Source organism: Catharus ustulatus, chromosome 4 (assembly GCF_009819885.2).
Source record: "Catharus ustulatus isolate bCatUst1 chromosome 4, bCatUst1.pri.v2, whole genome shotgun sequence".
NCBI classification, from domain to species: Eukaryota; Metazoa; Chordata; class Aves; order Passeriformes; family Turdidae; genus Catharus; species Catharus ustulatus.
In genome coordinates, this window is record NC_046224.1 from 8,078,852 (window position 1) to 8,096,588 (window position 17,737).

Below are 17,737 nucleotides of genomic sequence, written 5' to 3' on the forward strand. Positions count from 1 at the left end.
AAATATGCCTGATGGAGTCAGGAGGGGCTGGAGAGCTGCTCACTCACCTCCAGATCTGTTTCCTGCCATCTCCACTGGGATGGCTGTTGAAACCCTGGTAGCAAATGTGCTTCCTAACCTCTTAGTGATCACTGCCTCCTGCTCTCTGCACCACACTGCCATGAATAGATTATTTCCATTCCAAATCCATCCCTTACAGTGTCCAAATGATGCAATAAAATGATAATAGAAATGTCCTATGTTCCAGGCCAGCTGGGGAAAAGAGGTGAACTGAAAAAAGCTTTGCTCTATTTCATTATATTTTGGATAAAAAGATAAAATTATGTATTTCTATGAAATACAAAGGTCTTCCATAGAAGGTACTCTTCCCCAAGTTATATCAGGTTTCAGTATGACCACATTTCAAACCTAAACAGCCCAGACAGACCTTTTTTTTTTTTTTAATTAAGATTCAGTCTAGTTCCTGGTAACACATTGGGAAATAATGACTGAAGAAAATGAACATCAATTATTCACAGTCTATTGGAGAAGCCTCGTATAAATTATTCACAGAAGACATTCTGAAGCTGGCAAGATTATAGGAAACATCAATAATAAAGCAATGATTTCCTCTCATCCTTTGTCTTCCTCTTTTTTTCTCTCCTCATTCTGTGTTTTGGTTGGTCCTTGGTTCCATGTTGTGTGGCCCCTGATGCCCCAGGGTATCACTGAACAGCCTCCATGTGCTTCTCTTTGGCCGCAACTTCCCCTGCAGGCTTGTGGCATGTGTCTGCTGAAAACAGCAGCTGTGCAGAGACACAGCTGCCTGATGCTGCCAACCTCATATTTCCTCCTCTGCCCATGGGAGGCTGAGACAATTCAGCCCTGACTCTGCCTGCAGGAGATGGCAGCATCTCACCTGATCCCAGGTGGTGGGGCTTTGGATGAGCAACACAGGAGTGGAGAGGAGAGAGATGGAAAACCAGGGTTAGAGATTATTTTTGCTTTGTGTTTTCATTGGTTTGTGTAGAATTGCTCAGTTGCTGTCCCCTTCTAATGTTGTTACAACCTGGTAAAATCCAGTCCCCTATCTTTTTTTTTTTTTTTTTTTTTTTTTTTTTTTTTTTTTTTTTTAATCCTAATTATTGAGAGCCAGGGAGACACAGAAGAATACACATCAATGTGCACATGTTCAGTGGCAAAAGAATATATTACCAGAAGACCTGAGATAGTTTTAGGAATTGTTAAGTAAAAAATGTCTGGAGGAAAGTCTGCTGAGAAGAGTGGTGGAGGTAGAAATAGTGGGTCCAAGTGGTGTGGGATGGGAAGCTGCACTAGGAAAGAGGTAAGGCTGAGTGGCCAGGGGTGCATAAGGGAGGAAAGCAATTGAATACATTGCAGTTGGGTGTTGGAGGATGCAGGGTATTGAGACAGCTTTGGTTAATCTTCTGGTGAAATCTCAAATATTGTGGTCTCTCTCATAGTGTGGTACTATCTAAAAGATACTTGACATGAGAAAACACTCCACACCTCAGGAGAAGCTGAGTAGTCAAATACATGTGAGGATCTACTCTGTCAATCTTTGTTCATGATAATCCTGTCCTGATCCCCAGCATCAGACAGTTAAGCAATGTGGGAATGTTATGGTCAGTTAGTAGAAGAGAAATATTGATCCTAGTCCACCAAAATCACCAGGAGGGTCATGGCTGTGCTAAAAGACAGAATGTGACCCTGGAGACTTGGAGTCAAAGGGCAAATGAGACAAGCTTGTTTATGGTCTGTTTTGCCCTCTGGGGAGCTGTTTCCATGTCTGAATAGTGATTATAAAGTGCAATCTGATCTGCCAAGTGATGTATTGCAAGCATTCCTTGCAAGTGGTTACACCGTGGGCAGAGCTCCTGCCCCAGTCCCCATGGTGTGTCCTGGGAGGGAGGCAGGACACCACTGATCTTGACTCACAGAGTTTAAGAGTAGGGGGTTTAATTAGATTTGCTAGCCTGACCTCACAGACCATTAAAATACACCCAGCTAGGCTGATGGTGGGGCTGATAATGGGTATTTGGCATGAGCTTTTCTTCCATATGGTATCCAGTTATGGCACAAACACTTGAGAGACAAAGGGTCCATCACATGCCATGACAGACTGTTCCAGCAGTCAGTCATTCCTCCTATTAAAAATCTGTGCGTTATTTCCAATTTGAGTTTGTTTGGGTTCAGCTTCCAGAAGGCAGCTCTTATGCATTTCTCTGCTTGATTAAAGAGTGTAGCAGGATCTTGTGTTTTCTCCCCCTGGGGATGCTTATATATTAATCAAGTTGACTCTCGATCTTCTTGTGATAAACTAAACAGATGAAACACTTCAGATCTCTCACTGTAAGACATTACCTCTAATTTTAAAATTATTTGAAGTCCTTTTGTTTTGTACTGACCTCATAAAAATGCCCAATCACATCTATGTGCAGTATTATATCCCTGTAATTCCCATTTCATCCTGCATATCTCTACCTCCACCTCTAAATTTATCCAGCTCTCACTAGTGCCTTTTTTGGGTGCCTTGACAGTGGAAGCTCTTGATGAATGGTGGGTCTGCTCCCATCCTCGGCTGCTGCTCTCTGGGATCCATTTCAGCCCTCTGCAGGCAGGGCTGGCACTCCTTGCCCTCAGCAGCCTGTTTTTGACTCTGCTGAAGCACACTGACTTTGCCTGGGCTCAGGCTTGGCAACAGCTTCTCCTCTGCCAATCTTGGTAGCATTCCTTTTCTTTTTGCTCTTTGCAGATTGTTGAGAAAAATGTGGGCAGTCATCAGACTCAGTCCTGGGCAGGCAGAACTGCCCCGTTCCTCCTGCTCAAGGTTTCCTATCACAGCCCCATCTGAGATCTGTTACTCAGGCAGTTCTTAATCCCTTTAAGATGTGCCCTGCTGGTGTTGTGCAGCACTACCTTTCTTCATCAGAGTGACATGCAAAACTGAGCTAACTGTATTAGCAACCCTATGGCATCCATTCTGTCACCTTTATGAAGTGACTTGTAATTGTTTTAAAGAATGAAATGAAAAGAGTTACACACTGGTGCCTGTTATTACTGCATCTCATGTCAATCTTTATTAAGTCTACATGCTGTCAGCTTCACTGCATGTGTGTATGAATGTGTGTGGCTGCCTGTGGCAATGGCTAGTTAAACAGTAATTTACAGCTTTTTGTGAGAATGACTAGTCACCTGTACAAATAACAATATTTTTTCTCATTCTGTAGTTATTTAGGAAAGCTGCAGCTGCGAATCAGCAATAATTGTATCAGCTCCAAAGTCAGCAGTGTATCCAGCCCCACAGTGTGTCATGCTGTTCCTAACTGCCTCTGGAAATGTTTTTTCAGGTTTAAAAATGCCCAGGGTGGGGGCAAGTAATGAAATCTTTTCATGCATTTCAGTTTTCTCACAATCAGTCTTCACAATGTGTGTTGCTCTGTGTAAGTTGGTGTGTAGCACCCAAACTGATGTTTGAAAGATGTAATAGTAAAGTTTGCAGTCAGAGAGGGACAGGAAACAGTGATGTCCAATTATTCAGCAGAGATGGTTTCTCCGAAAATTAAGTATCAAATGCCTAAACAAATGGACTCTGGGGTCAGGGGTGTTCACAAAGTCTTCCTCTAATATTTACTAAATTGTCTTCTGGATTCTGAAGTAAGAGGGAGGGTTTAGTGGAGGATGAATCAGAGCACACACCTAAAATACAGAATTTATTTTCCTAAAACTTTGCATCACTCCTTAACTTCCCATGCTGAGATGCAGCCCTTCTTGTTGGCAGAATCCCATGTGTGTCACCCTCACAAACACAGCTGCAGTAATGCCAGCTGCTTCTGTGTCTGCTGGGAAGTGCTGCTCCACATCACTCAGCTATGTCTTGATGTGGGGCAGCCACAGGGGAGGAGAAGCCCCTGGGATGCCCTGGATGGGTCACCTGTCTGTGCCCTGTCTCTCCACAAGTGACTCTGACCTCTCTGTCTCCAGCTGGGAGGAAATCCTGAACTGATGCAATTAGATTAAAGAAGGTTTGGCCTGGCTTTTGGTCTCCCCCTTGATGAAAGACCAAGCTGTGGGACTCCAGGGGAGGACACCATCTCCATGCTCACCACACACTGTGTTTCCTCCCCACCCTCCTCCAGCTGGAGCGAAACCAAATGTTGCATCTGTTCCAGTGCTGAAAGTGGTTCATGCTGCCATTAGCCACATTCAGCCCCAAATTGAACCTGGCAAGCAGCTGGCATGCTCAGAGCCAGTTTGCCTGCTGGGGGATGTGTTTTGATGGGAAATGCTGCTGCCTTTGAAATACAGTTCTTAGAAAGAAAGAGGGTAATTCCCCACCTAAAGAAGATAAAGGCTCACCTATTTCCTGGAAGGTGAGAGATGATGACATGTCCTGCATGGCAGCTGACCTGATCTCTTGTACCCTTTTATTTCTCTCAAATGATCAGTTTGCAAAGGGTTAAAATAGATTAGTTCAGTTAAAGTAATAATCTCTGCTCAACCTCACTGTGGTGGAAGAGGAGACTCTGCTGCCCTCAGCATCTTCATTATGGCAGTGAGTTGACTCCTTAGTTGAATTTCATGACTGTGGAATGGTTAAGCAGTACTCTCAATTTCTTGCTATTTAGTTTTCTTAAAAAAAAAAAAAAGTTGTAACTGTTAAAGAATTCAAAGGTATCATGAGAGAGCTTAATTTTCTGCTTCCCTTCCTGATAGCTTCTCTCTGCACCCTTCAAAAGATAAAAATAAAGCAAGATTTATTAATCACGCCAAAGCAGTGAGTCAGGACAACTTTATATATTTAAGGTGAAAAACTGTGTGGCCACAGCTCAGACACACAGGGACACGTTCACTGCTTTTGTCCAAGTCTCTGAAGAGCTGTTCCCACCCCAGTGCTGGGAGATCCTATGGCTGGAGCTGAGCTCACAGAGTCAGGTGGGGTCAGCTCTACCCCATGTGCCACTGCTTACAGTGAACCACTTGCCCACACTGAGGGTGGATTTTTTGTCTGTCTTTCACATAAATCCATCGTGGCAGGACTTCCTTGTTTATTCCCACCCCAACACCCCTCTCTGCCCACTTTCCTTCTTGGTCCATCACCAGTGAGCAACAGGGTTAGAAATCTGTTGGCTTGAAGGCCACTGCTTCAAATTCAGAGTATGCTGATATGACCAAGAAGGAAAAATGCCCCTTTGGCAGATCATTCTATCAAAATGGACCTTTTATCTGCTTTCATCAGTGGGATGCATCAATGCACAATTACAGAAAGAAATCCTGCTGGCACTGGTACAGAAATGGGAGCCTGTGTTAGTTGGATTCAGATGGAGATTGGTGTTCTGCAGCCATGAGTTAATCAAAGTGCTTACAATAAAACAAGTTTTTCTGCAGTTTAGATAAACACTGGCACATCTGTGGAACCACATTTTCTGGGACTTCAGCTGGCATCATTGTTTTGGGCCAGTTTCACCATTTTGGCTGCCAGCCTGGTGTCATCCTGCAGTTTCTCAGGCTAGTGAGTTAATGTCTGTCAAGGAGAGTGTATGAGATATCTGTCACTGTGCAACATGGCATGTGTGAAAAAGAAGAAAATCCCATAATTTCTTGGGATGTGAGTTGTGAGCATTGCTCTGGATCCTGCTTTGGCTTGACTGGTGTAGTTAAGTTTAAAAATCTGCAAATGTTGTAGGAAGTACTATGGGCTGCAGAAAGTTCTCATTTGTTTTCCATTGAGGATGTTCAGTCTCATGATGCAGCATGGGGCTGAAGGAAAGTGGGATGGGCTGCCATTGAAAACGAGTGTCCAGGCAGGAGTTATGATTTTAACACAGGCATGGGGTATACAGGCCTTCAGCTACTGCCCAGGTTCCTGTTTTATAATGGGAATAATCTTCCCTGAGCAGGCAGAGATGTGAGCAGGGGGACAAGCAGCAGGAGGAAATAATTTTAGAGACATCAGAAAAGAACCCACTTTGTGAATATACCTTCTAATTGTACTTCCCTTAATTACACATATTTTGAATACTGTCTTTGCTGACAACCAGTGGTTATTTTCTCAGCATGTTAATGTCACCCTAATCAAAGATCCTCATCTCCTAGTCACAAACCTGTGGGTGACCTTTTCCAAGACCACACAGTCTATCAGGAAAGATGTTTGAGGCTTGTAGGTAGCTCATGTGAGGAGGAACACAGAGAGACCTTTGGATTAGGTCTAGTTCTCTCAGCCAAGGTTTGTAGGGTTATATTACTGTCAGCCTGCTGCTGTATGCCCTTCTTAGCTTAGGTGAGTGAGAAAAGTCTGTTCTGGCTCTCAAGTACCAGTGGTTTTAATTGAGTTCAAGGTGTAACAGTTGGGTGAGCAAGGGTGAGGAGAGCTCTATTATAAATCCTCATTTTCACAAATTGCTTTTGGACACAATCTGTCAATAGAGATTTTGTTTCTAAAAATCTTTTGCCAATGGAGGTGAGCTGCAAATCAGGAGCTGTCACTGGGGTCTGGTTTCAGTGCTGCCACGTCAGTGAAAACCCAGGGGAACATCTCAATTTTGCTGCTGATGTTGGTAGTTCTGCTGTTGTGTTGCTGGGACTGGGACATTCTGTTTGGTTCCCTTTAGTGGCACTTCAAGCTTCATTGATTAAGTGGCAAAAATAAAAAAGCAAACTAAAAACCAAAATGGAAATGAATAGGGCTTGATGAATCCATTCCTATGTTGTAAATTATTGTCTCCCCAGCTTTCTCCTGTGCCTCTGGTGAGTACCTGGAGATGAAGAACCAGGTGTGCAGCAAATGTGCAGAGGGGACCTACTCACTGGGCAGTGGGATCAAGTTTGACGAGTGGGATGAGCTGCCAGCGGGATTCTCCAACGTGGCGACTTTCATGGACACGGCGGTCGGCTCGTCTGAGGGCAGAGCCGACAGCTGCAACAAGTAAGAGAGTTCTGTTTGCACCTGGGCTGGGCAGCTGTGGGTAAACCTGAGACAGCTCAGCAGCACAAAGCTGCTCCATGACTCATCTGAGCTCTGCAGAGGATAGCCAGCTCTGCCAATGGCAAACAAGAGTGGCTGGGAGGTGAAATCTGTAGTTCCATCCCTTTGCTGTCAGCTTGGTCTCCTTGGGCTCATAAGCAGCCAGCGAGTTTAAGACCAGCCTGGAGCTGCTCTTATTTGTAGCTGGAAAGCTCCAGGGTCATGGTGTAATAAATGTGGCTAAAAGATCCTTTTACAGCCTATTTAGAGACCTGTGGTGCTTGCAGAAGGCTGTTTCTGAGTGTAATTGAAGGTATATTGAACCTGTGGATAATAAACCTTTCTTATGTAGGCTGAGACCTAAATTTTTTGCACCATATCCTTTCCCATGCAGTTTTAATGAAAAGTATTATAGTTTATATTATTCACATAACATATAAAATAGATATAAATTAAAATTATTGTGTTTACTGTATCTGAAAAATAAATGGAGATCCTGTAATAAATTAAAAAATTCACTGTAGTTAGCTCTTGTGGGATTTTGGGGTCTTTATTATGTAATATGTTTTTGTAGAGTAGTGCACAAAAAGTCTTCTCAGTATCTGTGATCTCAGTTGAGGCTTGTTTTGTTTATGTTCATCAGCTCTTCATGGACGCCTCGAGGGAATTACATAGAGTCAAACAGGGATGATTGTACAGTTTCTCTCATCTACGCTGTGCACCTGAAGAAATCCGGCTCTGTCTTCTTTGAATACCAGTATATTGACAACAACATCTTCTTTGAATTTTTTGTAAGGCCTTTTATATGGTGAATCCAACCTTATATTGTAAGAATTCAACCCAGATAAAGATCATTAGCAGCAGTTTTCCCCCCTTTTAAGTTCCCTGCATGCCCATACCTTGTTATTGCTGAACAGGATAAAAAAGTCTGCTTCTCTTTCTGTTACTTGTACTGTCTTGTGGCATTTATTGGATCTTCAAAACTCAGTCTGAACTGATTCTGTCTGCCATGCACTGGGATTTTTCCATTAAGGGTCATGACTGCCCCAGTTAGTCCAGCCTTTTGCAAGACAGATATTTGTGTTATATGCTCCCATTTAGGGGTGTCTGACTGGAGATGTCTTTGAAGGGATTTGACACTTAAAAAGACTTTTTCCAAGGCAGTAGTATGTGGAAACCTTTAGTTTTAGGTCAATCTGTGTCCTAGTAATTTAGTAATTAGGATGAAAAGAAAATCAGGAGAGATTCAGGTGACTTTCAGTAGGAATATGTCTCTGAGCATGTGTCTGTGCTGTGAAATGGAGGGGCTGGGGACCATTAGCTCTGACATGGGAGCAGCCTGGTGTGCTCAAAGTGCTGAGCACCAGAATGGGGAAGGCAACCCTGCCCTGCCCACCTGGATGGACTGGTTGCTGTCCAGTGGGCTGGAGAGTCCCCAGCACCAGGATTTGCAGTGGGGTGTGAATGTCCCACATTACTGAGGTGCTTTGGAAGGTTCCACTCTCCTTGGGTGTTGTACCTGCCATTTGGGATAGAAAAAAAGGGGAGAGTGACTCAGAGAGGGAGATGACTGGAAATTTTCAGTCTCCTCTGTTATGGCCCCTGTATCTGACAAGCTCTGTTTTTCATCAGAAAATACAGCTCATGACACCTCACAGCAGTGAGAAGTCTTAGCTGGTTAATGTTTCTTGAAGTTTGGGAAAAAGTGTAAAGTATTTTTATCCTTAGTAGTGCTGGGAAAGGAAGATAAAAATGACCTGTCGGAGGCACCTGCATGGTGCTACATCAGTGTGATGGATTCTATTGCACTTTGATAACAGACCATGCAGGCAATGCTATTTAGCCATTTCTGTTTTGTATTAGCCTATCCTGCCTTCTCCATGGGAAGAAAACAGCAACCATGCTTTCTGCTGTCAGGTGAATGTGCCAGGATTATGAATCCCAGATCCAGTTGCTTGACTGACTGGCAGATCTGCTCCTGCAATAGAGCAAATATATTGTTTCTCTGGGCACTGGCTTTGAAAATGGCTTCTTGATTATTGCTTTTGTCCATATCCCACTCACTTGCCTTCTCTGAATTTATCATTCCCTGTTCAAGAAGCAATGAGTGCTGCAGTTCTTTATAGAAATGCCCATAAATTCCTAGTCAGCCTCAGTATTTCAGGGAAACCATATTTAATGCTCCTATAAAAGTCATTTTTTTCCCCCTCCAGCATGCCTTTGTGCTTAAATATATTTAACAATGACACTTCAGCTCTGGACAGTAGCATTTCAGTAGCAGTGGCAGTTTACTGGGAAATGGTGAGGTGTTTGATCTTCCCTTCCTTTGTTCTATTTATGTATTGAAGCCTTTACACCTGATGAGAAAAGGCTCTAGGTAAGAACATTGCAGATGGGAACCAAGACACAAGGGTGCTGTGCTCAGGTTGCACAAGATAATTAGGGATCTGCCTTCTACACTGGTGTCTCTTTGCACCTCTTTTCCTCAGAGCAGTTGGTCTAGATGAGAATTTAGTGTACAGATGCATTGGAGGATGTGGGGTTGCACAACTTATTTCAGACTTGGCATGGAGCAGCTTTAAGGAAGATCCTTGACTCCAGGTCAAGTGTCTGAAAGTGTTGAAGTGGCCTTTCTCCCTGGTGCAGTAAAAGCTGAGTAGGTGATCTCGTGCCTCAAAGGGACTTCATAATTTTTCATCTGAGAAGTCAGGTATAAGAAGAAAGAAGTGCACCACACCCTGCTGTAAGGAAATGCTTCTGAGCTGTGCTGGACCTGGGCACGGGACAGCCAGCCTCACACTTCTGCCAGGACACACTCTCCATGGCATGTTTTCTCTCCCTTGATAGCATTACTCTGATCCCTAGGTCAGGTGGCAGCAGGCCAAAGAAAAAGCACATTTGGCTGTAGAGAAAACACTTTATCTTCCAGCGTTGGCCCATCCACTGCTCCTTCCCCTATGAGTTAGAAGCCTCTGGATTTTAGACAATTATGTCTTGATAGGCTCAGGAGAAAGAGGAAGCAGCAAGACAAGATGCTCAGCATCCTTGTCTGACCATATAGTGTGAGGACAAGTCTGGGATCTCATCCTGCTCTTTTTCTAATATCTGTGTCAGAGGGGGCCAGTGGAGCTAAGCTGTAGCAGATGTTGAAAGTTGGGGACTTATTTTGCCACAAGTAAGGCAGCTGTCTAAATATGTAGATAAGAGGAACAGAGCTGAATCTTTATAATTCCCAGAAGTCATTATGCTGACAGAGAGATGCACCTGATTGTAGTCACTGATCTTGTGTTTTTATTAACAGATACAAAATGACCAGTGCAAAGAAATGGAGTCCACGGCAAACAAATGGGTGAAGCTCACAGACAATGGGGAATGGGGCTCTCATTCTGTAAGTGTATGAAAAATTCCTTTATGAAGTTTTTTTTTCCATTAATTTCCTTTAATTTCCTCTGTCTAGATGGGCTAGCTGTTGTGAATGCATTTGAAGAAGCTGAGCTTTCCTAGTACTGAGGGGAAAAGTCATGGAGCTCCCTAAGGAGCTGATGGAGAGTCATGGAGATCCCAGAGGAAATTATATAGATACAAGACTTTGTATTGATTTCCCTGGGCTTTGAATCAAGTATTTTATGAGGTTAAATAGATTTATGCTAATCTGCATGCCACAATCACTTTGTGTGATTGTAATTGAAATCTTGTACAACAGTTGTTTGCTCATGAGAACACGAGATTATTCTCTGTGTCTTGGCAGAGCAGTGGGAGTGGGGTGTGTATGCAGAGACAAGCAGGATGGGCATTTTAGTCTCAAGGGTGTGCAGAAGAGCTGGACTGCACCCAGCTTCTGCTCCATGGGGGTTTGTGTGAAAATCCAGCTGGCAGCACCAGGGTGGCTCCTGCAGCACGGATGTGATCCTGTCCACGTTGGGGTAGGAGCCCTTTGGCTGGCTGAGTGTGCTCTGTGGATGGATCGTGTGCAGACCAGCTCATCAGCTGAGCTGGCTTCCCCTGTACCATCACACCCTTGTCCCCAGAGCCATCTCAGCAAAGGCCCAGCACAGGTGACATTATGCCAGGAGAAAAGGCTTTTGTGGGCATAGGCAGCAGCATAATCTCTGTTTTCCATGGCCTGCTTATCCTCCTGGAGGAGAAACTGTATTCCTGAGCCAGCTCTGGTTGGAGTGCCTGTTAGCTCAGGGTGAAAACCAGTGCAGGTTGCACTGGGAGGTTGGAAAGGTGCCTGAGGAGGGATGAGTGGCATGAGCTGAGAGGTAGATCCAAGGCCAGGGCATTGACCTGGGTGAGCTGAGGGATGTAGGCAGTCTGCATGGGAGATGGTGCCATCTGAGCTCATCATATGGGATGTGCTCTCACTGTCTGTGAAAGCTTTTGGGATGGCTGGCTGAAAGGTAGACATATGAGCTAGGTGAGATGATGATTCTGGCTGTCCTGAAGGGCTTTTCTGCGCTGCAAATCCTGTCAAGGTGTCTCTGTGTGCACAGTTTTGGTGCAGTCTCTGCTCTCAGCAGGTGAGTCCTGCTGCACTGGAACTGGTGTTGGGTACCTCACCTCACACAACCTGGTGTTTCAGTATGGTCCCAGTTACACATGGTAGCTCAGCTCTCCTCTGCCCCTGTGGGTAGGAGCTGTTTGGGTGTGGGAGGTACAATGTACTGTACTTCCACTTGGCTAAATTTTCCAACTCTTTATCCTGAGTGAACAAAAACTGTGATTCTGCCAGGCCTATACAACACTGCTGTAAATCACATTATCCTGGACCCTTATGCTGGCAAAGTTTATCCCTCTTTTTGTGTGAAAATGTAGCACTTTCAGGGCAGTATCCTGCTGCTGGCAGTAAACATCTTGTACTGGGCTAGTAGATATGGAACAGCTTTATTGGCCAGGCAGGGGCTTGGTGAACCTGCTGCTTTTAGTGATGAGAGTGATAACTGTAGTTACACAAGTGAGTTGAAGGCAGAGGGCACCAAAACTGCTGCTGGAGGAGTTTTCCTGCTTTTTTACTGTCCCTTACCTCAGCCATGATGCCACCAACCCACCTTCCACAGGGGTGTGCAGCCACTTGCTGAACCACACCATGAAAACAAGTGGGTCAGGGCAGTCAGAAATCAGGTTGTGCTCTGCACCTCATCTGCTGTTTGCAGTCAGAAGTGAGCAGGAGGGATGAGACTGCTGCTGGGGACAGCCATGGTTTGTGCCTACCTTACTGGTCATGGTAATGTAGTGTTATATGCAGGTAGAGCTTGATTTTTAAACCTAGAAACAAAACTCACTTGTGAACTGGATTTTTGAATTCTGGGTCAGGCTGAGTTTCTTTATGAAAGTGTATTTCAAGGCTTTAAAAACAAACTGATTGACTGTATCTGAACATAAGGCTGGAGATAAAAGCTCTTGAGTGCCAGGGGTAATTGGATAAAGGCAGGAACAGCTTTTTCCAAATTCTGCTTACAACAAGGTCAGAAACAGCTCTTGGTAATTTTCCAACTGGAGTGTAGAGAAACATTTTTGTAAAGCACACTTTGGCAGTCCTCAGATATGGCTGCACAGCATCTGTCTATTGTTTCCCCATTACCCACTAAACAGTATAGGAAAAGCTGCTAGGATGCAAGAAATTTGAATAATGGAAGTAGGAAATAAAACAATGTTCTGGCAAGGGGATGTCTGCTAACTCACATGTGTTGTTGCAGGTAACTCTGCAATCAGGTAGTAATATATTATACTGGAGAACAACAGGGATTCTCATGGGCTCCAAAGTTGTAAAACCAGTTTTAGTGAAGAACATCACAATTGAAGGTGAGTAGAATTTGTCTCTGAGGTTTTATCTCACTCTTTCATCACAATGTTTGCCAAGTGCTATTTCTACTGCTGTGCCTACAGCACTGAAGTGGCTTTTTTTAGCCCCTTGTCCCCTGTCTCCTCCTCTGAAGTGCAGAAACAGCACAGCAAAACTCCAGTGAGGAAAAGGCTGAAAAATGTTTATCTGGTAAATGTTGCCATCTACTGGAGAAAACTGGATTAGCAAATAGAGAGAGAAAGGAATAATCACGTTTTTTTTATTGTAGTGTAGAAATACGTGGTTATTGGTAAGCCTCTCAACAGTGATAAATGGATATATATCATCACAGTGACAGTTGAATTAATATTCAAATGATCTGTTTTATCTGGAATTGTTCTTTTGGTCCTGGTCTAAGTGTAATGAAACTGAGAGTGTCATATAGATGGGTCAGACTTTCATTGAGGTATAAAGACCTAAATTATGAGTCAGCAAAGCCAAAGTGTCTTAAGTGAGTGGTGAAAGTGAGTGTGATTTTTATGCTTTGCTCTCAGCCATAAGCCCAGGTAGGCAGCAGTTACAGATGTGACTTTTTCAGTGCTTTACCCAGAATTTTTCTTACAGGAGTTGCGTACACGTCTGAGTGCTTCGCATGCAAGCCTGGCACCTTCAGTGACAAACCAGGTGCATCTGGCTGCCAGGTGTGCCCACGGGACACTTACTCTGAGAAAGGGGCTAAAGAGTGCACCAAGTGTAAAGAAGAAATGTATTATGCAGGTACATAAACCAAATGGGAGAAGTAAAACCAGGAAGGTCTGAGTATGTGCAGTCACTGTGCAATGATAGTCTCCAGCTGATAGCTAAAGGGGAACTGAGGGACTTCCCAAAATATGCAGAGGGCACATAGATACATAATGGGCCACAGTCAAATGTTGTTAGTGTCATCAGTGTTAACATGAAGGGATGGAGACCTCTCTGACCTGGAAGGGGATGGTTCTTCTGAAGGATAGAACAGTTGTGCTGTGCCCTCTCGTGGTAATTTGTGTCATGGGCTGGCAATGACACGAATTTGCTTCATTACTCCCTTCAGCCTTAACACATTCTGAGGAATATCCTTTTCCAAACACTCTCTTTTGGCTTCCCCCTGCCTCCCGTGTGGTTGGAAAATGTGGTGATTTAGTTGCAAAACCTAGTCCCAAAGTCCTGCATTTCCTGCTGTGATTAGGAGGTGATCTTCAAATAACATGACCTTAATCTATTCTTCATAGTCAAAAGATCTTCAGATTTCTTCCTTGTAATAGTTTTAGAAAGTTCTTGAAGAATCAGTTACTGACCACAGCACCTGCTGTCACTGATGGTTGCAAATGCTTGGGGACCTGTGCTCATAGTTGGAATGGAAATATTGCAAAATAATCTGTCAAGAGAAAAAATTGGGTCAGTGTTGTACGGAAGTTTCTACAGGGTTAGAGTGGTTTTGTTCCTTATTGAGTGAGAACATATTTCCAAGCTTGGTAAACTGTATAAATTCCTGTTGGAAGGGGTGAGAGTTTGAGGGAGTCGTGGGGTGGTTTGGTTGGAAAGGACCTTAAAGATCATCTCATTCCAACCCTGTGCCATGGACAAGGAATTTTCCACTAGGCCAGTTTGCTCCACCCATCCAGGCCTTGATTGTTTCCAGGGATGGGATATTTTCAACTTTTCTGAGTGACCTGTTCCAATGTCTCACCATCCTCAGAGTAAAAAAGTTCTAATAATTGTCCTTGTGTACAGTGAATCAGTGAATTTTGGTGTGACAGTTAAGCATAGCCAGTATGTTCCCTGTTCCCCTGCTTCATTTCAAGGGAAGCTTCATGCAGACTCCATTAAGAGCTTGCTTTGTAATTTTAGTTCTATAATTTTCTACTGACTCATTTTAGCCTCCAGATTTCAAGCTTGTTACATTTGTTTCCAGGGACCATTTGATAGTTTAATATCCTGTTTCTCACCTTTTCTTTTAGAAGAAGGATCCAGTGCATGCATAGAGCGACCTCCATGCACAAGCAAAGACTTTTTCCAGATCCATACCCCATGTGATAAGGAGGGAAAAGTAAGTAAAAGGCATGATGCTATTTTTAAGCTCATTGACCTTATTGTTATCTTTGTCTTTGAAAACAAGGTGGTTCTTTTTAGGAATCCATTTCCCAATTGCTTTCCCAATTTTGCTTCCAGTGTTGAATCTGAGGCTTTGGGCTGCTCCTTTGCCTGCCCTCTCTGCAACCTGTTTCCCTCTGTAAGAATGTGCCAGATGTGGGTCAGCTCAAGAGATGTGTTGTGGTGAGATGATGAGCTCCTTGCACTTGTGATGGGTCTGATGGGGTCACTGGGGCTACTTCCACACTTCCATGCTGCTGGAACACAGGGTGAAGTACTGTCCCAGCATAAACTCATCTCTTTGGTTGTTAATAGTATTTCTGGCATACTTTAAGCTTGTGATGACAATCCCAGCAGCACCCAGGCAGAATTCATGGTCCAGGAGCATTGGTATCCTAGTTTGGAGGACAGGTGTCTGCTAAGAAAGGCAGGAGCCTCTCTTTGAAATGGAGAATGTAAAACCCCGCCCTCCAAATTATTATAATTTTGAAATCAAGGGGCTCTCAGGCAAAGATATGGGAATTAGGAATAACAGTTCTTTACTAGGGAAATTAAAATAGAAATACAGTACTACAAAGAAACAAACCCCAAACCCTGACAAAGTCAGAGTACAACCTGACACCCCGTCAGGCAGGGTGTTGGCAGCAGTCCCATTCCATGGTGGCTGCATCCTCCTGCAGTGACAGATGTGGCTCCTTCACTGTCCAGTTGCAATGACAGCAGCAGGTGTCACAGGCACACAGATACTGGCTGAGTTTTCAGGATTGGTTTCACTGCTCTGCACATCTGGAAATTGGTTCAGGTTTGCTGTACTCCCCATCCATCTCCAGGTGATGCAGCTCAGTGAGAGGCCCTGACTCTGCAGGCCATCTGCAGGAGAACAGAGGCCATAAAGGACCAGCCTATTGATCCAGAGTTGCTAAAATAAGCCAGGTTTTCAATAGATTGTTGTCTCCCTTCTGCTGTCCACTCCATGTGTAGAAGGGCTCTTTGGAGATTTATGCACCTTCCTCTTGACTTTTCATCTGCCTGCTGATTTAAAAATCCCAAGTTAAATGCTTCAGCCCCAGTCTCAGAACCCCTCACCACATGGCCACAGGCACCCTCTGACCCTCTCCCTGCTCAGATGCAGCAGGATTCCTGTGGTGTGCAGTGTGCCTGGGCTCTGGGCAGCCACATGAGTGCTTTGCCAGCTCCTGACCCTTTTTATTTTGGACACTGTGCGCCCTGATGCTGCTGAATCATTTCTGGGGTGATTCTCCAGAAAATCCTCCAGGTGTTCCTGAGCAGCAAGGACAGGCTGATCCATGGAAGAGGTACCACTCTGGCAGCAGGAGCATCCCTCAGTGCCTGAGCAAAGCAGGCAAAGCAGACCCTGTGCCTGTGACCAGATTCAACCAGGGTGGTCAGACAAAACCATGGAAATAAGGCACAGGTGTGTCTGGCTGGGACAGTGTCCATGGGTCAGCCAGGGAACACGACCTGGCACAGGCATGGCTGCAACAAAGCACAGGCAGGGATGGAGAGTGAGAGCCTCAGCTCCCAGGAGCCAGGGCCTGAGTCTGAACTGAGGCTCTTCCAGCTTATTCTTTGAAATAGTTTCAAGAAGGATCAATGCTTCTTCAAGTGCTTTGTTCTACCTGAGTGCAATGCCCAGAGTGACGGGGGGTCTGGATCAAATTAATAAGGTGAAATCTCCCTTACTTGAGTCTCCAGCCTCAAAGATCCCTGATTTCTGGGACCAAAGGGTGGAAGTGCCCAGAGTGGGAGCTGTGGACAGGTTAAACTCTTCCCAGTTGGGTTTCTCAGCTGTGGAACTCAAGTTTCATCTTGAGATACAAAACCTTTTCAGAGAGAGACACAAAGTCAGATGAAATTTGAAACACAACTTGGTGGGGGATGCATCTCACCCAATCCTTCTCCTGAAGACAGAAACTTGTGTCCTCAAAGGGGGGTGATGATGAAGAGGTGGTACTGTTGTATATGGTAACACCATGGACTGACTCATGTTAGTGCTCATAAACTGCTCCTTTTGTGAGGACAAGGGATTGGAGGGGCTTGGGGAGAGCTCCTGCAGGGTTTTGACATTTTCTCAATAGGTGAAAAATGGCAGGAGAGAAATTGGGGATTTTCCAAAGAACAGGCCAGTATGAATTAAAAATGCAGAACTTGTGATTCTCTCTGCTAACAGATGTCTTCCCAATAAATGGTTTTTATATGGCAGAAGTTATATTTTGTGTTACTGTGGTTAAAATGCAGAGATTGCATATCCAGTTAGAATTATTTATCTGATGTTCCTCAGAACCATTTTTGTGGAGAAATTTACTAATTAATGAATGAAGAGTAATACTTGTTTTGAGCTTCATATTTTTTTTTGTTCCTAAAGTCTGATATCTTGGAGTCTCCTGTGAACCCAATCACTTCTGTTACCCTTACCCTCCCTTCCTTTTATTGTCCTGATGTGCAAGGTCTGGTTTTGGTCTCAAATGATGGGAATACTCTAATTTAGTTTAGGGGTGAATTGATTGGTGCATCTAGTCCTAAAACTTCCTAGTACACTGTGTGAGCTCAGTGTCTCCTCCTTGCAGACTCAGATCATGTACAAGTGGATTGAGCCCAAGATCTGCAGAGAGGATCTCCCTGATGCACTGACCCTCCCTCCCTCTGGAGAGAGGCAGGACTGTCCACCCTGCAACCCTGGCTTCTACAACAACGCCTCCTCTTCCTGTACTCCCTGCCCACCAGGCACATTTTCAGATGGGACACAGGGTAGGAGTCTGCAAAAAAATTTCATGTGCCTCCAAAAGCAGTCATCTGCTTCCATGTGACTTAGTTTAGTGACACATCATCATCAGCCA

General features: G+C 44.3%; 1 protein-coding gene across 1 annotated transcript in view; it reads left to right on the forward strand.

Annotated features, from left to right (window-relative positions):
• The window catches only part of ELAPOR2 (endosome-lysosome associated apoptosis and autophagy regulator family member 2), a 92,559-nt gene that overhangs the window by 56,136 nt on the left and 18,686 nt on the right, over positions 1 to 17,737 (forward strand). Inside the window, exons 3-9 of the mRNA XM_033058605.1 lie at positions 6,730 to 6,925; positions 7,608 to 7,755; positions 10,266 to 10,352; positions 12,664 to 12,769; positions 13,374 to 13,526; positions 14,747 to 14,835; positions 17,468 to 17,648. Of these exons, the coding sequence (XP_032914496.1) occupies positions 6,730 to 6,925; positions 7,608 to 7,755; positions 10,266 to 10,352; positions 12,664 to 12,769; positions 13,374 to 13,526; positions 14,747 to 14,835; positions 17,468 to 17,648 (960 nt within the window). The remainder of the gene's footprint in view (positions 1 to 6,729; positions 6,926 to 7,607; positions 7,756 to 10,265; positions 10,353 to 12,663; positions 12,770 to 13,373; positions 13,527 to 14,746; positions 14,836 to 17,467; positions 17,649 to 17,737) is intronic.